Source organism: Cebus imitator, unplaced genomic scaffold (genome assembly GCF_001604975.1).
Source record: "Cebus imitator isolate Cc_AM_T3 unplaced genomic scaffold, Cebus_imitator-1.0 Scaffold372, whole genome shotgun sequence".
NCBI lineage: Eukaryota > Metazoa > Chordata > Mammalia > Primates > Cebidae > Cebus > Cebus imitator.
This window is the reverse complement of record NW_016107687.1, coordinates 707,351-730,410: the sequence shown is the minus strand read 5'-3', so window position 1 is coordinate 730,410 and position 23,060 is coordinate 707,351. Positions and strand designations below refer to the sequence as shown.

Here is a 23,060-nt window from a genome sequence, read left to right as displayed (position 1 = left end):
GGGTTCAGGCAATTCTCCTGCCTCAGCCTCCTGAGTAGCTGGGATTACAGGCATGCACCACCATGCCCAGCTGATTTTTTGTATTTTTAGTAGAGACGGGGTTTCACCATGTTGAACAGGATGGTCTCGATCTCTTGACCTCGTGATCCACCTGCCTCGGCCTCGCACAGTGCTGAGATTACAGGCGTGAGCCACCGCGCCCGGCCTCTAATCTTTTTTTCTTATCTGAGGGGTCTTTTTTTTTTTAGAAAAAATATCTCAGAAGTTAAAAAAAACAAAAAACAAAAATCTAGCCAGGCACAGTGGCATTCATCTGTCATCCCAGCACCTTTGGAGGTGGAGGCAGAATTGCTTAAGTCCAGGAGCTCCAGACCAGCCTGGGCAGCATAGGAAACGCCATCTCAAAACAAGCACAAACACACACACACACCCCACCACCAACTGCATTTCATGTTTCTTCCCCCCATGGGCTTTCTTTCATTGGACATGAGTAAACTAGTACTTTAATGAGCAAACTCATTAAACATACTGAGCAGTTTGTGTGTTTATTGGGTAAATTTCCCAACTATTTGAGGAACAACCTGCCTAATTAAGTTTCAGTTTCAAATGCCCTTTAGGAGTCCTGTATCTTTGCCAAAAAGACCCAAATGTTAAAGTTTGGTTTTCATTTTTATTCTTCCTCATCTAAAGGAAGGTAGACCTCTCTACTGCTTTCATTCACCATATATGCATCTTTGGAGCATGGCTGAAATAATTAACAACGAATTTTTAACTATGAACTGTATGTAGATAATAAGATTAAGTGGAAATTACCAATGCACATCTTAGACCCCAGTGGTTTTGGAATTTTTTTTAATTTATAAAGCTATAACTTAAAGTTATAAACTATCGTTACTATATTTTGTTTCTCAAGCTTAAATTGCTTTCTGTCTTTTTCTGTTTTAATTACTATGGGAAATCAAGTTTTAGATATAGAGATGCTATATTGCTTTCTCCTTTCTTCAATCCCCTCTTAATGCCATTGTAACCTTCCATAGTGCCCAAAACAGGATCATACTCGATTTTTATCCATCTAGGCCTTATTGAAACTATTCCAGGCTGAGCTCAGTGGCTCATGCTATAACCCCAGCACTTTGGGAGGCCAAAGTGGGAGGACGGCTTGAGTCCAGGAGCTTGAAATCAGCCTGGGCAACACGGGGAGACCTGTGTCTCAATAAATAAATAAGTAAATCAGCTGGGCATGGTGGCACACGCCTGTAGTCCCAGCTACTCGGGAGGCAGAGGTGGAAGGATCAATTGAATGTGGGAGGTCGAAACTGTGGTGAGCTGTGATCCCCCTACTGCACTTAGCCTAGGTGACAGAGTGAGACCCTGTCTTACAAAATATATAATAAAACATTTAAAAAATAGAAACTATTCTAGTAGTTACTGCTATTTCAGAACAAAATATTTTCCACAAAATTGTTGGTGAGAGTCTGCTTTACTACCATGACTTAAGTTTTCATAAGCTTTAGTCTGAGGGCCCCTGCTCTAGCTACATAATCTATCGATGAAGTTCCTCATAGTATTAAAATGTAGTTGTTTAACAAATTTCAATTACCATCTACCTTTCAGTTTCTTTTACTCGAAAATTAAGAATATGACTGGTCATGGCCTATTACCCCAGTACTATGGGAGGCTGGGGTGGGTGGATTGCTAGAGCCCAGGAGTTCGAGACCAGCCCGGGCAACATGGAGGGACCCTGTCTCTACAAGAAAATTGCTGGTGTGGTGGCGTGTGCCTGTAGTCCCAGCTACTCAGGAGGCTGAGGCGGGAGGATCGCTTGAGCCTGGTAGGGGGAGGCTTCAGCGAGCCGTGATCAGACCATTGCACTCCAGCCCAGGCAACAGAGCAAGACCCCGTCTCTTAAAAAAAATTAGAAATATTTCATGCATAGGCCAGGTGTGGTGGCTTATGTCTATAATCCTAGCACTTTGGGAGGCCAAGGTAGGAGGATTGCTTGAGCTCAGGAGTTTGAGACCAGCCTGGGCAACATAGTGAGACCCCATCACTATTTTTAAAAATATTAAAAGAAATATTCCACACTTACAAAAAATAAAGATAAAACTATTTTAAAAATCTGTGTTTTCAATACTCAGATCAAATATACAGTAACATTTTGCCATATTTGCTTTTTTTTTTTTTTGAGACAGAGTTTCACTCTTGTTACCCAGGCTGGAGTGCAATGGCTCAACCTCGGCTCACTGCTACTTCTGCCTCCAGGTTCAATCAATTTTCCTGCCTCAGCCTCTTAAGTAGCTGGAATTATAGGTGCCTGCCACCACACCTGGCTAATTTTGTATTTTTAGTAGAGATCACCTGCCTTGGCCTCCCAAAGTGCTGGGATTATAGGCATGAGCCAACTTACCTGGTCTATTTCTCTTGTTTCTCTCTCCTTCTTTCTTTCTCTCTCTTTTCTTTTCTTTCGTTCTTTCTTTCTTTCTTTTTCTTTTCTTTTCTTTTCTTTTTCTTTCTTTTCTTTTCTTTTTCTTTTGCTAGTAAAGTGAAGCGGTGGAAGTAGAGGAGAAACTCTTTTTTTCTTTTGAGACAGAGTTTTGCTCTTGTTGCCCAGGCTGGAGTGCAATGGTGCGATCTTGGCTCACTGCAACCTTCGCCTCCCAGGTTCAAGTGACTCTTCTGTCTCAGCCTCCCGAGTAGATGGGATTACAGTCGTGGACTACCACACCCCGCTAATTTTATATTTTTAGTAGAGACGGGGTTTCACCATGTTGGTAAGGCTGGTCTTGAACTCCTGACCTCAGGTGATCCACCCACCTCGGTCTCCCAAAGTGCTGGGATTACAGGTATCAGCCACCATGCCTAGCCGAGATACCCTTTTCTTTTTAAAGAAATAAAATGTCAGCTAGGAGCAGTGGCACACACAACCTATAGTCCCAGTTACACACCAGGCTGAGCCCAGGAGTTGGAAGCCATTCTGGGCAACATAGTGAGATCCGATCTCTAAAAATGAAAAAAGAAAGAAAAGGAAGGAAGGCAGGCAGGCAGGAAGGAAGGAAGGAAAGAAAGAAAGAAAGAAAACAAAGCCTCACAACTAAAGAAAGATTTCTCCCTTTATTCTTTAGGCTCCCAAATTTGAAGTGTAGCTCTTCCATCTATACGTTTTGTTTTTTTACCTTTTTTTTTTTGTTGTTATTTTTTCTTTATCTTTTAAAGGAGACAGGTAATCATTACTTGGTCAGAGTTAACATTAATGTCAAGGGCTTTGAGAGTCTGAGATACAAGGTAACATGATTAAGTATTATGATGATCAAGGATATTCTCATCAGATTTGTGCTTTCCCTTGGCCAGTTCTTATCACAGTAATGAGGAAATGCAAAAGCCTATGATGAAATCTGCTTGGACACAGACACGAAACTGTGGAGTTCATCGTGGAGTCCTAGTACCAGGTAGTGCCCTTTGCACAAAATATTTCAGTTCATTCCATTAGGTCCTAGATATGTTGGATGGACAAATCTAGTGATGGGAAAGCCATTTGCTTTTCTCCTCCACCTTGTCTTATAAACTGGGGTTAGCTCCAGGCTCACAGGTAACATGTCCATTCCTTGATTATTGAGGATGTGCCCACACATGGAAATATTATCCTTATACGTAATTATATTAGCTAACAGCATGACCTTTTACTATATGCCACACAATGATTTACATGTCTTAGTTTACTTAATCTCTGTAAGAATCCTACAAGGGGCCGTGCGTGGTGGCTCATGCCTGTAATCCCAGCACTTTGGGAGGCCAAGGCAGGCGGATCAGAGGTCAAGATATCGAGGCCATCCTGGTCAACTTGGTAAAACCCAGTCTCTACTAAGAATACAAAATTAACTGGGTGTGGTGGCACATGGCTATAATCCCAGCTACTCGGGAGGCTGAGGCAGGAGAATCACTTGAATCCGGGAGGCAGAGGCTGCAGTGAGCTGAGATCTTGCCATTGCACTCCAGCCTGGTGAAAAAGACAGAAACCAAAAAAAAAAAAAAAAAAAAAAAGAATCCTACAAGGTAAGTGCATACTATTATCCCCCATTTCCAGACATAGAACTAAGGTTTAGCCAGGTTCAATAATATGCAGTGGGTCACACCATCTGGGCCTACATTTGAACACAGGCAGTCTGATTTCTTCTTTCTTTTTTGTAGACAAGGTTTCATTCACTCTGTCACCCAGGCTGGAGTGCCGTGGTCTGATCATGGCTCACTGTAGCCTTGACCTCCCTGGATCAAGCAATCCTCCCATCTCAGTCTCTTGAGTAGCTGGGACTATAGGCACACACCACCATACCTGGCTAATTTTTGTATTTTTTGTAGAGACAGGGTTTTGTCATATTGCACAGGCTGGTCTCGAACTCCTGGGTTCAAGTGATCTGCCTGCCTTAGTCTCTCCAAATGCTAGGATTACAGGTGTGAGCCATTGTGCCCGGCCCAGTCTGATTTCTGACCCTGGATACTTAACAACCAAACGAATTGCCTTTTAGTTATTATACTGTTTATTTCTGTCATTGCCATGAATAAAATGGAAGCGACCAGGGTGATAGTTGCAGCCGATAGGCATTGACCAAAGAGAAGAGCCACTGATTGTATCGGTTCAGCTACTACAGAGCCTGTCCTCTAGTTACGAGCCTGATGCAACCAACTCCCATCGTCTTTGAGTTTGTTATAGAATTTCTTTTCTTCTCTTTTTTTTTCCCCTTTTTTTTTTTGAGACAGAATCTTGCTCTGTCGCTCAGGCTAGAGTACAGTGGTGCAATCTTGGCTCACTGCAACCTCAACCTCCCAGGTTCAAGTGATTCTCCTGCCTCAAGTCTCCTGAGTTGCTGGGATTACAAGTACCCACCACCATGCTGAGCTCATTTTTGTATTTTTTTTAGTAGAGATGGGTTTTCATCATGTTGGCTGGGCTGATCTTGAACTCCTGACCTCAGGTGATCTGCCTGCCTTGGCCTCCCAAAGTGCTGGGATTACAGGTGTGAGCCATTGCATCTGGCCTGTCAGAATTTCTGAGAGAAATTTTAGAACATAATTTTTTCCTTTTTAAAGTCAATTTAAATACCTCTGTTATGGGTTCTTTTATTTTTATTTTCTTTTATTTTTTAAAGACAGGGTTTCTCCATGTTGGTCAGGGTGGTCTCGAACTCCCAACCTCAGGTGATCCGCCCGCCTCAGCCTCCCAAAGTGCTGAGATTACAGGCATGAGCCACCGCACCGAGCTCTTTTTTTTTTGTTTTTAATGTGAGAGAATGAACTTTCTAAATTACTTTCAGGAGGAACAACTTAGTAATCATTTAAAAAATCTTACTTATTTTTCTATATGCCTCTGCTGATTCTACCAATGTTGACAGAAGAGAACAGAACTTGGCAGAAATATGATGAAAGAGATGACTATTCCAGCTGGAACGAAATGATGGGAATATATCAGCTAGGATAACAGGCCAACTCAATTGACTTAACCAAACAGTCTCTTATGTCACATTAACAAGAAGTCCTAATTAGGGCAGTGTCAAACTTGGTTAATTCAAAAAACTATAAAGTCTTTGTATCATTCTGCTTTGCCATGTTTTCATGATGTCTGTTTGTCCACAATATGGCCACAGAATTCCCAGGTACCATATGCAAGCATGCAAGGTGCAGTGGAAGATAGTCTTTTTTGTAGGTTTCTTTTAAAGGTGAAGAACCTCTTCCCAAAAGGCACCAAGCCGACTTTCCCTTTGGTCTTAGAGGTCAGGTCCGAGAGACCTGTCCTTGCCTAAAGCAATCCCTGGTAAGGGGAATGGGATCACGACGACTGACTCTGAACATCAGGCCTTAACCCTGAGCAGAGATTGGACCTCTTTTCCTGTGGGGGATTCTTGAACTAAAGTCCTTGTTTAGTTAACAAGGGAGAAGTGAGTGATTAATGTTAAATATGAAATAAGGTCTAAGATTTGGGGCAAGAAAGATGAATATTTGCCTGATCCTATTCTATGCTAAGGACTTTGCCTGGATTCTTTCACTTAATCCTTACAGTAAACCAAAGAAAATAAAATGAGGACATTGTTATCCCCATTTTGTTGATGATAAACCTGAGGCATAGAGAAGTTGATTAAATTGTTAAAGATCACATAAGAGTCAGTGACAGTTATCATTCAAATTTGGGTCTGCTCTATCTCTAAGGACATGCTTTTTCCATATCACACAGGTATCAGGGTATTACTTGTCTGTCAATATGTGTGTGAACCTTTTATAAATCCTCGAATGAAGTATCTTAGTTCCTAGCACATTGTAAAAATATTACCTATGATTATAATTCACACATATAAATCATATTATGCATGCTGTTTCGTGATCTGCTTTAAACAATATTTGCCAATCTCTTGAGTGAAAAAAAGACTTTGTTTTCATTTTCTTTGGTTTTCATAAGCTTTAGCAGTCTATTCCCCACCCAGCAAACAAAGGGGTCCATTTAAAAGGTAAGTCAAATATTGTCATTCCTCTGCTCAAAATCTCCGGTGTTTTCTCAATTCAGAGTAAAAGCCAAAACCAAAGTCCATACGATTGCTTTCCAAGTATTACAGAAACACAGCAACAGTTACCTCTCTTACCTTTTCTTTCCCTCCCTCCCTCTCTCCTCTCCTCTCTCTCTCTCTCTCTCTTTCTTTCTTTTTTGGAGACAGGGTCTCACTCTGTCACCTAGGCTGGAGTGCAGTGGCACAATCTCGGCTCACTGAATCAGTTACCTTTTTGATCAAAATTCCTACTACTACTCTGCCCTCCACTTGCCCACTTCAGAAACACTGGCTTCTTGGCTCTTACTTAAATATGCCAAATATACTTCTGCCTCAGGGCCTTTGCACATGCTGTTCTCCCTGCCTGGAAATGTTTTTCCCACAGATGCCTGCATGGCCAGCTCTCTCACCTCCTATACATCTTTGCTCAAATGTGACCTCATTGAGACCTTCAATAACCAGTCTATATACAACATTCTTTATCTTTCTTCCATAATTTATGTGAAAGTATTTATTACCATCTAACATAGTATGTAATTCCCTTATTCATTTTGCCTGTCTCCTTCCAATATTTTATATTACTAAAATATAAGCTCCATTAGAATGAGGATTTTTGTCTGTTTTGTCCAGTAATGTATCCTTTGTGCTAAGATCAGTGTTTGGCAGATAGTATATGCTCAATAAATATTTGTTGACTGAGTGAATGTTTTAACATATAAATGACTGATAAATTACTTATATTTCTTCTTTTATGAACTGCTTGTTCTGTCTTTTGCTGATTTTTCTATTAGGTGTTCAACATTTTTATTGATTTGTATGAGCTCCCTATATTTTATTAGCCCTGTGTCATTTATATTGCAAGCATTTCCCCCAGTTTTTTCCTTGTCTTTTAATATCGTATGTATATGTGTGTGTGTTTAAAGATTTAAATTTTTACATAATCAAATCCAGAAAATTTTTCCTTTGTGATATTGTGTTATCTTTATTAGGACAAATTAGCAAAAGAAATATTTTACTTCTAAATATATTTAGTCAAAGAGTGAGTTGTGTTTGAAATGTTTTCTGCATTTATTATATTTGTGTTTCTATTATTTGTGGCAGTGGGTACTTAAAGAACAGGAATATATTCCATTCCATGAGGTTCTGAGTAAAGAAAGAAAGAAAAAAGAGCGAGAATATAATTTAAACTTTTGATTGATAATCACATTTATAGAATTACTATTTTCATGATGGTTTGTCTGTTGAGCAAGAGAAGTCACTATAATCTCCCCTTTTATATTAAGGGAAATGATTTGATGTACAGGATAATTAAAATTATAAAACATTTGTGTTTATAATACTTCATATCTTTATATAAAGTTTTAAATTTATTCCTCATTTAACATAGAAACAAAAACTTTTTAGGCTATAATGTAATCATTAGGATCTTATATCACTGAAATAGTCATGATGATACAGTCCACATCCAAATTCAATTGTGCATTCGATGATGTCTTTTGAAAACTGAACTTGGGCCAGGCATGGTGGCTCACATCTGTAATCCTAGCACTTTGGGAGGCCGAGGTGGGCAGATCACTTGAGGTCAGGAGTTTGAGACTAGCCTGACCAACATGGTGAAACCCTGTCACTATTAAAAATACAAAAATTGGCCAGGTGTGGTGGTGCACGCCTGTAATCCCAGCCACTTGGGAGGCTGAGGCAGTAGAATCGCTTAAACCTGGGAGGCAGAGGTTACAGTGAGCTGAGATCCCACCACTGTACTCCTGCCTGGGCGACAGAGTGAGACTGCCTCTCAAAAAACAAAAAACAAACAAACAAAAAAAAAGCCAAAACCAAAAAAAACCAAACAACAACAACAAAAAAACAAAAAAACTTTAACTTGGTTCCATACATATAATTTTATTTATTCCACCCCCTTCCCTGTATTCAAAATGTTAAAAATATCTAGTTATTTAACATTACATTCTGAATTTTTACAGATAAAATTTTCATGAGCTAAATTTTAAATTTATAATATTTTAATTAAAAATGCTATTGGATTAGAAGTGGTGGTTCATACCTGTTATCCCAGCCCTTTTGGAGGCCAAGGTGTGAGGATCACTTGAGCCCAGGAGTTCATGAATACCAGCCTGGGCAACAGAGTAAGATCTTGTCTCTACAAAAAAATATGTAAAAATTAGCCAGGCCTGGTGGCACATGCCTGTAGTCCCAGCAACTGGGGAAGCTGAGGTGGGAGAATTGCTTGAGCTTGGGAGGTTGAGGCTGCAGTGAGCCAACATGGCACCACTGCACTCCAGCCTGGGCAACAAAGTGAGACCCTGTCTCAAAAAAAAACTCCTACCAGAAAAATTTAGAAATATTATTATTTTGCTTTTAGGAAACAAATGACAATCCTTCCCTCCCTCCCTCCCTCCCTCCCTCCCTTCCTTCCTTCCTTCCCTCCTTCCTTCCTTCCTTCCTTCCATTTTTTTGAGATGGAATCTCCCTCTGTCACCCAGGATAGAGTGCAGTGGCATCATCTCTGCTCACTGCAATCTCTTCCTCCCTGGTTCAAGTGATTCTCCTGCCTCAGCCTCCCGAGTAGCTGGGACTACAGGTATGTGCCACCATGCCTGGCTATTTTTTTTATGTTTTAATAGAGATGGGTTTTCACCATGTTGGTCAGGCTGGTCTTGTACTCTTGACCTCAAGTGATCTGCCAGCCTCAGCCTCCCAAAGTGCCAGGGTTACAGGCATGAGCCACTTTGCCCAGTCCTTCCCTTTATGTTTTTTTGGTTTTTGTTGTTTAAAGCAGTGCTTCTATTTCATTATTTGATCATGGCTTTTTTTTTTTTTTTTTTTTTTTTTTTTTTATTTTTTTTTTTTTTTTTTTTTTTTTTGGAGAGAAAGAGAGACTTACTCTGTTATTCAGGCTGGAATGCAGTGGTGAGATCATAGTTCACTGCTGCCTCAAACTTCTGGTCTCAAGTGATCCTCCCACCTAACCTCCTGAATAGCTGGGACCGCCGGCATGTGACACCACGTTGGCTAATTTTTTTTGGTTTTGGTTTTTATAGAGACAGGATCTCATTTTGTTACCCAGGCTGGTCTTGAATTCCTGGCTTCAGGCAATCCTCCCAACTCGGCCTTCCAAAGTGCTAGGATTACAGGTGTAAACCACCATGCCTGGCCTAATCACGCCTTAAAAAAAAAAGAAAGATTCAATTTTTTGGAGAATAGGTCTCATTGTGTTGATCACGCTGGACAGGAACTCCTGAGTTCAAGTGATTCTCCACCTCAGCTTCCCCCGGCCACCCCTCCCTGTGTCCCACTCAATCATGCCTTTTCATTATAACTGCTTCTGACGATATGCTGACAGATACACAAATTAATTCAGTCCTTTGGAGCTTAAAAATAATATAATTAAAATATAATTTTTATGCTGTGGTGCATCATAAAGCATTTTATTTATTGATTGAATGATTGAGACGAAGTTTTACTCGTCTCCCAGGCTGGAGCGCAATGGCGCCATCTCGGCTCACTGCAACCTCCGCCCCTCCGGGTTCAAGCGCTTCTCCTGCCTCAGCCTCCCGAGTAGCTGGGATTACAGATGTGCATTACTACGCCCAGCTAATTTTTGTATTTTTAGTAGAGACGGGGTTTCACCACCTTGGCCAAGCTGGTCTCGAACTCCTCAGTTTATCCACCTGGATCGGCCTCCCAAAGTGCTGGGATTACAGGAATGAGCCACCGCGCCCGGCTAATAAAGCATTTTAACGCATTTTTCCTCAAAGTATTCATACACTTCAATTTGTTCTGGGTAAAATTGTTTTCCCTTTTCTACCCACAATAAAATGAATAATTTGATTCCTTAACCTACACATTACTCTTAAATTGGAATATTAATAAGAGCTGCTCTAATATTATGTCTGAATAATGAAATAAGAGAAACCAAATAAGAAAAATTTGTCGCAAAATCCTATTATCCTACATTACGTATGTGCATGGCACACAGAGGGATCCGCTTAAGCTGGGTAAAACTATATGGAGTTAGAACTCCTGGCTTCCTATCATTCAGTAGCTGTGTGGCGGAGAAGACGATTTTAATGTTGTGGGACCTTTAAAATGGGCTGTAAATAAAAGAACCCGCCTTCTGGAGTTTTTGTGACTCACGTGGTGGTAATATACTATTTTACAAGCTGGGTGTGTGAGCCTGAAGGTGGAGCAGGTTTGGAAGACTTCTTTCAGCCTGGGGACAGAATGACTCAGGAGCCAATTTTTTCTCTCCTTTCCGTCATTTTCTGGTCCAGTTCTTCTCCCTGTAGTCCATAAAAGAGCATGGCTGACCCGGACCAAGCAGAGAACCCTGTAGGGTATGTGACCACGTTCAGATCAACAGAACGCAGAGCAGAACGGTCTGAGTCCTGCCACCTGCAGCCACTTTCCTCTCTTTAAGTCTCAGCTGCTGCTCTAGGGTTAACACCGGCATAAAATAGTACTACCTACCTTACAGAGTTGCTCGGAGGATTGCGGAAGAAAATGTAAGAAGGTTTGGCTAGTTTGACTATAATGAGTTGACATTTTCTCTTTTCTAACGTCTCTCTTCCCCTCCTAATGATACCTCTTCTGAAGCTCACTAGCCATAGCAAGGCTTGCATCTTCAAAAGAATCTTTCAGTCAAGATTTGAAAGTAGTATGATTTAAATCAGTGCAATAACACCAAGGTGTAAAAGGCCGTTACCCACAGGTGGCTTTTAAAAGAGGATTAGCTGACGGGAAGGAATTTAGAAAACATGGAAACTTTCTTTTTTGTACGTGGGTGAATAAAATTTCCTGATCTCCGTATCCCCGCCACTTAAACCATGCCTTGTGGGTGACGGTACAAGGCTGACCGCGGCTGGGATTTTACAAAGCACATTTAATTAATAAGCACTCGATTGCTCGGTAACTATAGAACTAGTTCACCCCTCAGTTGCACTGAGTGCGCCTAAGATAACGATCTTATTTGGAAGTGAGCCCTAGCTAGAAAGAAGGGCAAAAGGGTAAGACGGAAGCTCAAATGAATGACCAGAAAGGATGTTTTCATTCGAATAAACTCAACGCAGTTGTTAATTTCCCCACCCATCTCTGTTAACTTGAAATCCTCCAGGAGGGGCGAGCTGCTGGGGTTCAGGGCGGGGCGTTGCGGCTGCAGGAAGCCTTAGGACCTGTGGGCCCCTCGGCCAGGCAACCCCCACCCACTCCCAAAGAACCCTGGGAGGGGGCGAGCGGGGCGTGGACAGTGAGAAAGTTCTCCGCTCTGCCCCCGCCCTCTCCGAAACTCGTGCTAGCGGGGCTGGGGGCGGGCGGACGGCTCGCCGAGGAATTTGCAGTTTCCGGGAGGTTGAGGAAGCGACCCGAGCACAGCCCCACGAGACGCAGCCCTCGCGCCCACCGCCTGGCTTTCCAGGTTCCGCGAAGCTGCCGGGAGAAACCCGCGCGCCTGGAAAGGGAGGGCCGGGGTTGCCCCCACCTGCGGCCAGGCGGGGAGCGTCGGGGCCGCGCGGGGAGGAGCTCGACCGGCCACCCGTCCGGGGCGGGGCCCAGGGAGGCGGGGTTGCGGGTGCACCGCGGCCGGGCAGCGCCTGGAGCCCGGCGGGGAGGCGGCAGGAGGGGCCGGGCAGCCGGGTTGAGCGGCGGCTGCAGCTGCAGCAGGACGGCCCGGAACTGCGCGCCGGGAACCTCGCGCGGCGGGCGGGCGCGGCACCCCTTGCCTGGCCGCCTGCGTCCCGGGGAGGCCGCCCGCGCGCTACGGAACCGGCAGCATGAGCAGCGGCTACAGCAGCTTGGAGGAGGACGCCGAGGACTTCTTCTTCACCGCCAGGACCTCCTTCTTCAGGAGAGCGCCCCAGGGCAAGCCCCGCTCCGGCCAGCAAGTGAGTGGCGCGCGGCGGGCGCCCCCAGACTCCACGTGTTTCTGCTGGGCGCGCGGGGGATGCTCGCCGGGAAGTAGGAGCGGGCGGAGAAGTGGCCTCTGCCTTTTCGGATCCCGGGAACGTGCCTGGAGTTTGTGCTGTGGGCGAGGGAAGGCGGAGGAAGGGCGGGGAGGCTGAGGGCCGGCTCCTGCCTTCGGCGCCAGATGGCCTCTGCAGCCCCGCCTCGGGCCGCCGCCTGCGGGGAGCAGTCCCGGAGCCAGGAGGCGTCCCCGGGTCACTCCCCGTCTTTCCTCTTCGCTTCCCCGCTGGGTCAATGGTTGGGTCCGCGCGCCTGTCCTTCCTATTAGTCTACTCACTGGCCTGTGGCCCCCGGCGTGGCTGGGGGCAACGTGTGCTATCTAGGGGTGGCCGGGTGACCTGGCTCCCTCCTTCCTTGCCCGGACGCCCCGGTAGGGTGGGTGTCCGAGGGCACCGCGGGCCTTGACACAGTAGGCACTCACTAAATCTCGGTTGCGGGACTCAGGGTTGTGCGTTTCCTGTAAAGCTAGGTTTTTTGGTGCCCAGATGTTTTGCAAACAAGCTCCGGTACTGGCCGGCGACAGCTAACATTTCGGCCGGTTTCTTCCTTTTTTGGAGGTAGCACGCCGTGGGAAGCACGAGTTGGGAAAGGGTGGGAAGGGAACTTATGCCGGTTTCGCCAGCCGCGGCCGTGTTTTTTAGGGGGGCCTTCCCGAAACAGGGCACGTCGGCTGGACTGAGGAGGTCGGTGCTCGAACCCCCGGCCTCCTGGCCCTGGGAGCCGGCCAACTCGGACACCCTCACATCAGATTACGGAGAATTGTAATGGAACAAATATGTTGCTTTTAGAAAACATGCGTTCGGCAAACATTTCTATTAATATCAGATCGAGACCAAGAGACTAGAAACAAGAAGGGGCCAGATGATGACTTTTTTTGGTGGATGTGGGAGGGTGCAATCTGTCAGGGTGGTCTTACCAGACCTCTTAAGTTTAGTGACTTTCTGAATTAAAAATCTTTCTAAAATTCGGAAGGTCTAGTCTTTTCAGGCTCTTTAAGTCCCAAACCCGGAGGAGGAGAGGAGACGGTGAAGGGTAAGCTGAAGTCAAGTGCCCTTATTTAATAACAGCAGTTAATCTCCAGTCAAGTCCTGGTGCCATAGTTGTCTGTCTTTTATTGTTTCTAAGACTTAAGGCCCCCCTGTTTACGAGCCACTTTGAGTAGGATCTCTTCTTTCAGCAAGAGTGTGTTCTAAGACCATGAGTTTGCTGTGAAGTTTGAAAGTTGGAAATACTGTCCCTTCCCCTGCCGCCCTCCCCTGTTTATAGAAAGATTGCATTTCCTTGTGCTTTTTCCATTTTGCTTTTCTCCATCTTGGCCTCTCTCTTCCCCTTCTCCACTTTACCTTTTCTCCTTTCATTTATGTTGTGTTTACCATTTGACATGAGCAGGAACTCATGTTAGTTTGAAGTTTATTCCAGGAGTGTCTGCTAATCTCCTCAAAACTGGCTGGTTCTTGGATTCTCCAGGGGTGAGCTGTCACAAGGGCCAAAGCATCCAGATTGGAATTGTATGAGAATCCTTTTCTGCTTTAAAAAGTAAAGATATCATTTTTTTTCTAGGTTTATATGCATTTAGCCTGCCTTATTTTTTTTTTTTTTTTTTTTTTGACAGAATCTCTCACAATCACCCAGGGGCTAGAGTGCAACTGTGTGATCTCCGCCTACTGCCATCTCTGCTTCCCAGGTTCAAGTGATTCTCCTGCCTCAGCCTCCTGAGTAGCTGGGATTACAGGCATGCACCACCACCTGGCTAGTTTTTGTATTTTTAGTACAAACAGGGTTTCACCATGTTGGCCAGGCTAGTCTCTAACTCCTGGCCTCAGGTGATCTGCCTGCCTTGGCCTCCCAAAGTGCTGTGATTAAAGGCATGAACCACCACGTCGGACCACATTTATTGTTTCTATGTTATATGGATTTATTTATGTGATTTTCATCTAGCATATATATTATACCCGGGGTAGTAGTATTTAGCATTTAGAATTAGCCTAATATTAATATGTATTTTGAAATATTGTGTTGGAAATCAGGACAGGAAGACGTAGTTCCGTGCTTAAAGAGCTTCACATGTGTATTTGAAGCTTTATTGCTTGCATATTTTCCCTTTCCAACATAACACATGTAAAGTGCTGAGCTGTAGGAATTATTTGCCTGGGGGAGAAAGTATTGTAAACTATGAATTTTAGTGGGCGTTTTGGTTTATTTAAAGAAGTGATGGGAATGTTTTAAATTTCTGGTAAGACAGGTGAATTAGGGAAGTAAGACATAAATATAAAGCAAATCACTCTTAATGTAGAACATTTCTTTTATCTAAGGTTAGATAGGCCGGGCCTGGTGGCTCACGCCTGTAATCCAAGCGCTTTGGAGGCCAAGGCGGGCGGATCACCTGAGGTCGGGAGTTCAAGACCAGCCTGACCAACATGGTGAAAATAAATAAATAAATAAATAAATAAATAAAAGGGTTAGATAAACTGTTTTCTTCATTTTCATGCTGGTAAGAATAAGATAAGCACTTCTGACATACAGCATAGTAGTGAAATTTATCCTTTCTCTAGAGAGACAGAAAGAGGTGTTGCTAAAACGATCTGTTAGAGTTACAGTGATTTTTTTTTTGGATGCTGTAGCACCTGGTAGAAAAGCCAGGAAAATGAGCTTTCTAGAATTCTTGAAAATATCCCGAGAAAGCAAGATGTTTGTGGTAAATGCAGCATAGGGAGAAAGGCATGAGAGAGGGGGTGGACAAGAAATTTCTTTCTTCTCTTGCCAGGCAAGGGAACATAGCCCAACTTCTTTCTATCCCCAACAGTAACAAAACCTTATAGATATAAAGAAAATGCTATCATTTTCTTTCTTATTTTAAACCTTATTGTTAACAAAAAACAAAAAAGGAAAAGGGTTAAAAACCTGTCTAGGCCGGGTGTGGTAGCTCACACCTTTAATCCCTGCACTTTGCACTTTGGAAGGCTGATACGGGAGAATTGCTTGAGCCCAGGAGCTCCAGAGCAGCCTGGACAAAATTAGTTTTTGTCCAGGTGAAACCCCCTCTCTACCAAAAAATGCAAAAATTAGCCAGGCGTAGTGGGGCCCGCTTGTAGTCCCAGCTACTTGGGAGACTGAGTTGGGATGATTGCTTGAGGCTGGGAGACAGAGGTTGCAGTGAGCTGTGATTGTACTGCACCACTGTACTTCAGCCTGGGCAACAGAGCGAGATCCTGTTTCAAAAACAAAACTGTCTAAAAGATATAAAGGGAATTAACATATGACCTTTTGTGGCAGTTTGTCATGTTTATTATAGACGCAGGGTCTGGATCAGTACCGTATATACAGTAGTTGCTCAATGAATGCAAGCTGAATCAATGAATGTTTTCCCGATTTGATAATAACTGGATCTTTACCATTTTCAAATGTACTCTATCTTATGATTCTCCCAAAAACTATATGAAACATTAACCTAATGAAAGGGACAGGTATTGTTTAGTGATTGTCTAAGGCCCATACCTACATGGCAGGAAGGCTGGAGCTCAGGTTTTCTGACTCAATTCCACTCTCTTTGGTAACTTCTTAGCTATGAAAATAATTTTACAGCTCCATATTCCCTTTGCAAATAAGGACACCTAAAGCTTCAGAGTTTCTTGAAATGTCTTTTTTCTTTTTTTTTTTTGAGATGGATTCTTACTGGGTCACCCAGGCTGGAGTATAGTGGTGGGACCTTGGCTCACTGCAACTTCTGCCTCCCAGTATCAAGTGATTCTTGTACCTCAGCCTGCTGAGTGGCTGCGATTATAGGCACCCACTGCCAGGCCCGGCTATTTTTTATTTATTTTTATTTTAGTAGAGACAGGGTTTCGCCATGTTGGCTAGGCACGCTAGTCTTGAACTCCTGACCTCAAGTGATCTGCCTGCCTCGGCCTCCCAAAGTGCTGAGATTACAGGCATGAACCACCACACCCAGCCTATACTAGCTTTTTAAATATTAATTTTTAATTCCTATATTATGGAACATAAACATTTTCACCAGACATTTAGCCTAGTGCAAGGTGATTTGCACACCTTGTCTGCATATCTGATATGTTCTGTTTTTACACGATATTAATCCATTGGAATTTTGTGTTTGTGTGAGCAAGATTCACAAAGGCATATTCCATTAAATGAATTTCAAAAGAAAATTAGTTCCCAGTCTTATTTAAAGCCTCATATTTGAGCAGTACACTCCTTATCCCATTTCTTCTTCTGGCTAACTTTCAAGATTTGGAATTATTTGGAAAGCAGTGACACAAAACATTTTTTAAAAGAAAGGCTAAAAATATCCCATAATGTGGTTATTCTTTTTAGACTTCCTTTGGCAGTCAGTGCATGTCATACTGTTAACATTCTTTTTCTGGGAGAAAAATACTGAGGCTGACCAAACTCTTTCTAGTGGGGCCTGATCACCAGCTCCTAGCCCCCTGGGCATTAGCACTTGCATTTTCCACCCCCAAGTCTCCAAAGCATAAGTAGCTGTCTTTAAATAAAGGCCCCAGTTTGAAACATGCGGTTTACTCCTAATTTGGCCAAAGGCCATTGGCTATCTGTCCCACTTCAGAAGGGATGGTGAAAAGACAGTAGGATATATGATAAATGCATGCAAAGGAACTTCTCTTCTATATGACAAGTCTTGGCTAACTTAGCCTCTTTGCATCTTCCTCTCTTTGAAGAACTACACACACTGCCTAGTAGGAAGGTTTTATTCACATGGCAAGCAGGCATTACCTCTAAAACAAGGCCCCGCTTATTGTTTACCCGTGATGTAATAGCTTTTAGCCTTTTCTTTAATTCCTTTCGGGCTCCATCCCCATCTCGGAACCATGGCTTGGAGTTGCTGCCCTCCTTTCTCCTTAACATGTTGACTTAAATGTCTCCTCTGAAAAGTGTTAAAGCCCTCTGTTCTTTCCTTTCATAGCAAAAATTATAATTTGCCATTATATTTTGTTTATTGAGGACAGCGATTAGCATGTTTTACCTACTACATGAAATAAATGCTTGGCACTTAAGATGCTTGACCAAATGAAAGCCTACTCATTTTGGATGGCTGTCCCAGTATTTGGTACTGTTTTCCTTTATACACAATGACTCCCCCTTTCCAAACTAGACCATAAGCCTTCGCAGTATCTTACAGGTAGCAGTGATTTAAGATGGGATGATATTGGTGATATCTGTTATTACTGGTTAGGCATAATTCACTTTATATACTTTCCCCTTGTTTTAAGAAAACTAATTTATTCATTCATCTACTTAGTTGATGATTTATTGAATGCCTACTATATGCCAGACACTGTTGTAGGCTCTGGGGTTAGTGTGGTGAACAACATACACCCCCCAGCCTCATTTAGTAATGTTATTAAAAAGCCCACCCAATAGGCAAATGAAAATATCTCTCTAATTTTTCCCTAAAGAGATTGCTCCTTTAGTGTATTTGAGGAAACTTTGCAATGTTTGTAGTTTTTCAGGAACACACCTATTTTGTAGCATGGTAAAGCTGTGCATTTATTATTTATTTATTGAGATGGAATCTTGCTTTGTCTCCCAGGCTGCAGTGCAGTGGCGGGATCTCTGCTCACCACAACCTCTGCCTCCTGGGTTCAAGCAATTCTCCTGCCTCAGCCTCCGGAGTAGCTGGGATTACAGGGGCACACCACCACGCCTGGCTAATTTTTTTGTATTTTTACTAGAGATGGGGGTTCACCATGTTGGCCAGGTTGGTCTCAAACTCCTGACCTTGTAATCTGCTTGCCTTGGCCTCCCAAAGTGCTGGGATTACAGGCGTGAACCACCACGCCTGGCCCTATGCATCTACTTAGATGGGAATGTTGACATGGAAGTATATCCCTTCCTGTTTTACATCCCTATGTAAATCACATTTCCTTATTGGTAACTGTCTTCCAACAGAAACATAATCATCTTCAAGGATAGAAAATGCTTTTTTAATAACTTTAACCAGAGTTAACTAAACACTGGTTAATTAACCGAAATGGTAACCAAAATTAAGTAAAAATATCAACCAAATTTTGTTTATTTTCCAGGTCTTTTTTTTTTTTTCTTTTTTAAATAGATGGGATCTTGCTATGTTGCCCAAGCTGGAATGCAGTGGTTATTCACAGGCATAATAGTGCACTATAGCCTTGAACTCCTGGGCTCAGATGATCCTTCTGCCTCAGCCTCCTGACTATTCCAGGTTTTTCTTAATGGTTTAAACAGGTAGTTCTGGTTTGGCTTTCAGTAGTGTAGTCAAATGGATTTTGCTTTTTTTTTTTAAAAAAAAAAAAATAAAGCGGAGATGGCCAGATAATGCTTTAGGGAGGATGTCAGAACCCATAAAAAATGATGAGTATTTGAATGTATGTAAAAACGTGTGTAACAAATCAGAAAATATATTCTGAGATCGAGGTGACCACTCTAAAACTGTGCTGGTAGTCACTAGCTGCATGTAGTTTTTGAGCACTCGAAATGTGGCTAATCTGAATTGAGGTTGCTGTAAAAATACACACTAGATTTTGAAGACCAGAAAGAAAGAATATAAAATATGTTACAATAATTAAAAAATTGCACTTACGTGTTGAAGTGATAATATTTTGAATATATTGAGTTAAATAAAATCAGTGTTACTTATTTTTTAGCATGGCTGCAGGAAAACTTAAAATTATGCATGTGGCTCGCATTATATTTTTGTTGAACAATGCTGTTTGCTAAAGCAGAGCTGGCAGCCGCTACCCGAGGTTTCAATCTGTATTGTTTTTGTGGCTGCAAATGGATGGATGGGGGGGGTGCCAGCCCTGTATGTTGGAAAGATTTTCTTTGTGAAGGGGAACTTGCCCTTTACTGTTGGGGATAGTTTCTTCTCAGCCTATCCTGGGGACACACATACCAGCATTTTGGGATTGTGAAACTTTTGTGTGGGGAACTTCCCTTTTTTTTTTCATATGAGCCAATAAGATAAAACTGACCTAATGGCATTCTTAGTGCAACTCTGCCTTCAGTTTACAGAGAGAATAGGGCTCATATTTCATAAAGTATTAAAACAGCAAGCTTAATATGCATTTTATGGACTGTAATTGCTAACTACTGCTATATGATTCAATCAGCTAAGAATAATTTACTAATTATATATTGCAGCATTCAGTTCTTCTTTCAGATGCTAAACAAAGTGAGATAATTAGAGGAGGAAAAAGGGTGAGTTTGGGAATTGGAGACCAAAAGGATAGATTTAGAAGATCTTGGAATTAACAGACTTGGAATATAATCAGCAAAGGGCTCACTTGAAATTAGTGCAAGTTGTTGGGCATCGTGGCTCATGCCTGTAAATCTCAGCACTTTGGGAGGCTGAGGCAGGCAGATCACAAGGACAGGAGTTCAAGACTGACTTGGCCAACATAATGAAACCCTGCCTCTACTAAAAATACAAAAATTAGCCTGGCATGATGGTGTGTGCCTGTGATCCCAACTACGGGGGAGGCTGAGGCAGAATTGCTTGAACCTGGGAGGTAGAGGTTGCAGCGAGCCAAGATTGCGCCACTGCACTCCAGCCTGGGCAACACAGTGAAACTTTGTCTCAAAAAAAAAAAAAAAAGTGCAGCGGGAGGGTGGGGGTGTGTGTGTGTGTGTGGGGGGGTAAGATTGGGAAGGGTAGTTTTTACTCATTTCTCAAGTGTTGAATATTCACAATGATGCTAGACTAAGTGCTAGAGATTTGGTGGTGAACAAAACAGGTTGAAACTTGCCTACATAGGAGGCCTATATAGGTTCGTCTGAATTTGACTAGTCTATATATCACTTATAAGTCAACTTGTACAGTAATTGTCTTTTTGTGACTTAGTTTACTTAGCACGATACCCTCAAGATTTATTCATGTTGGAGTATGTGTCAGAATTTCCTTCCTTTTAAAGGCTGAATAATATATCCATTGTATGTATATTTCACTTTTTGTTTATCCATTCATCTTTCCATAGACATTTGGATTGCTTCCACCTTTTTTGGCTATTGTGAATAATGCTGCTGTGAACAAGGGTGTACAAACATTTCTTAAAGACCTTTCTTAAAACTTTGGGATCTATACCATAAGTAATAATTGCTATAGAATCATGGTAATTCTGTTTTTAGTTTTTTGAGGAATACTATACTGACAAATTTGAATCCTAATTTAAACCTAGGATTATGGAATACTGCTGCTTGAGTTCAGCTGTCATTTTATTGTCTACATTGTATTTTAATGAATTGGCATTATTCCCCAAATACTGGAAAATTTGGAGGTTTCTAATTTTTGCTACTGTAAATAGCACTAATAGATTCCTTCTGCAGGAAACCTTTTCCATTATGGATTAATTTTATAGGATAGTTGTACAAAAATGGAATTTTGCTGATGATGAGGGTGTGACTTCCTATAGTTCTAGTTATATACTGCCTGTTTATGTCTATTTTGAAGTTTCATTACACCCTTACTTCCATTAGATATAGTCATTAAAATAGAGGGAACAAAACTTCAGTAAGTAAAGGCACATTATTGCTATTTAACTTTGCATTTCTTTATTATTACTGTTTTTAAAATTATTATTTTTTGAGACTGTATTGCTCTTGTCGCCCAGGCTGGAGTGTAATGGCGTGAGCTCACTGCAACCTCCACTTCCCAGGTTCAAGTGATTCTCCTGCTTCAGCCTCCCAAGTAGCTGGGAGTACAGGCATGTACCACTATGCCTGGCTAATTTTTATATTTTTAGTAGATAAAAATACATGTTGGCCAGGCTGATCTTGAACTCTTGACCTCAGATAATCCACCCGCCTCAGTCTTTCGAAGTGCTGGGATTACAGGAGTGAGCCGCTGCGCCCGGCACATTCGTTTGTGAATTTAATATTTTTTTTAATACTTCTGAGTAATTCCCCTGGTGTGAGAATTAGCCACGCATGACCTTTGCCTATTTGTCTGTTAGACAGACAGAATCTTGAGACAGCACTGCTCGAGTCCTGTGCATTTTTAGCTGAGTAGATGGTTCTCCTTTCTTGCGGTCAGCTGAACTTCGGGGATTTTTTTTTTTTTGACTTATACTGTTTGTACCAAAGGGTTATTACATATTCAGGCTTTTTTTAAGAGGAGTTTTGCTCTTGTTGCCCAGGCTGGAGTGCAATGGCACTATCTCGGCTCACTGCAACCCCCACCTCCAAGGTTCAAGCGATTCTCTTGCCTCAGCCTCCCAAGTAGCTGGGAGTACAGGCGTGTCCCACCATGCTTGGCTAATTTTTGTATTTTTAGTAGAGATGGGATTTCACCATGTTTTTCTGGCTGGATGGTCTGAAGCTCCTGACCTCAGGTGATTGGCCCACCTTGGCCTCCCAAAGTGCTAAGATTATAGGTGTGAGCCACCATGCCCCGCCCAGGCATTTTGAAATACTTCAGAATGTGTTTCAGGGTGACATCACTGAAACTCAGCAGAATATTTTACTGGTTACTCCTGTAGTTACAACATGGGAAAGGCATTGCTAAGAAAGCTTCACTGTAAATAAACCCGTGGGATTCAGAGGGTGGGCAGTTGGGTGGTGTTGTTTTCCACTAACCGTGTTTTTTTTTTAAAAAAGGGCGACTGGAAGTTCCTGTTTATCTTTGAATTTCAGTAAATTTAGGGCTTGTTCTCCAACCACTCTTGTAGAATTTGGAAGAACCTAACTTATTTTGCAGATATACTAGGTATTAAAAAAAGAATAGTGGGACAAACTGCTGGAAACCTTACCCACCAAAGATAATTTATACTGTTTACTTACAGGCTTATTGTCTTTTGTTGAAAAATTGTGATGAGAAAGGAATCTGGCCTTGGCATCTATTAAGTTGGTGCAAAAGTAATTGCGATTTTTGCCATTACTTTCAGTAGGAAAAATCTCCATTATTTTTGTACCAACTTAATACTTTAAGGTTTGCTGATGCCTTTGTAGAAAATTGTTGCTTAATCTCTTTTATTCTGATTGACTCCTACTTTTTTTCTTCTTTCAGAATCTTTTTATCAAGTGAATCTTTTAAAAAGATGTGAAGAGTTATTTCTGACTTTGTGATTGATAGATTATGAGCCCTTCTTAATCCCCATTTCTTAAACAAGCTTATCGTGAAAATTTCCTACAAATGCTTGTTTCGAGGAATATTTTTTGATATTTTGCCAGCAAAGTCTTAGGAACAAAAATTTTTTAAATGAAATTAGAAAGCAACATAATTAAATGTATCACATAAGAGGAAAAGTACCAGTACTAAAATTAACTTTAGCATTCCTTAGGGAATTAAAATTCAGTTGATTTTATTGGACTTTAATATCAAAGGAATTCTGAGATGAAAAATGTAACTAGCACATTTATCCGTTTAGGCCTTAAGCAGATGCAGGTTTCATGGCATGCCAGAGGTAAATTCAGGGGTACTTAACTGTGGTGAGTAATTTCCTAGTTATGGGAAAATGTAAATATTATGTAGATGGTATAAAGAAACAATATTGCATTTGTCCATATGAGGTCTGTTTGCGTTTGTTCAGACAGGCTTGTGGATTTTTTTTTTTTTTTTTT

The 23,060-nt window shown here is 42.0% G+C and overlaps 1 protein-coding gene across 3 annotated transcripts in view; it reads left to right on the top strand.

Annotated features, from left to right (window-relative positions):
- The window catches only part of RASSF3 (Ras association domain family member 3), a 195,502-nt gene that overhangs the window by 97,524 nt on the left and 74,918 nt on the right, over positions 1-23,060 (top strand). The window contains exon 1 of one of the 3 annotated variants that reach the window (XM_017507307.2): positions 12,130-12,421. The exons of 1 other annotated variant lie outside the window; for it this stretch is intronic. In XM_017507307.2, coding sequence (XP_017362796.1) covers positions 12,311-12,421 — 111 coding nt within the window. In that variant the 5' untranslated portion in view covers positions 12,130-12,310. Of the gene's footprint in view, positions 1-12,129; positions 12,422-12,468; positions 12,876-23,060 lie in introns of those variants that run through there. One more of the 3 variants, XM_017507306.2, reaches the window with a different exon arrangement.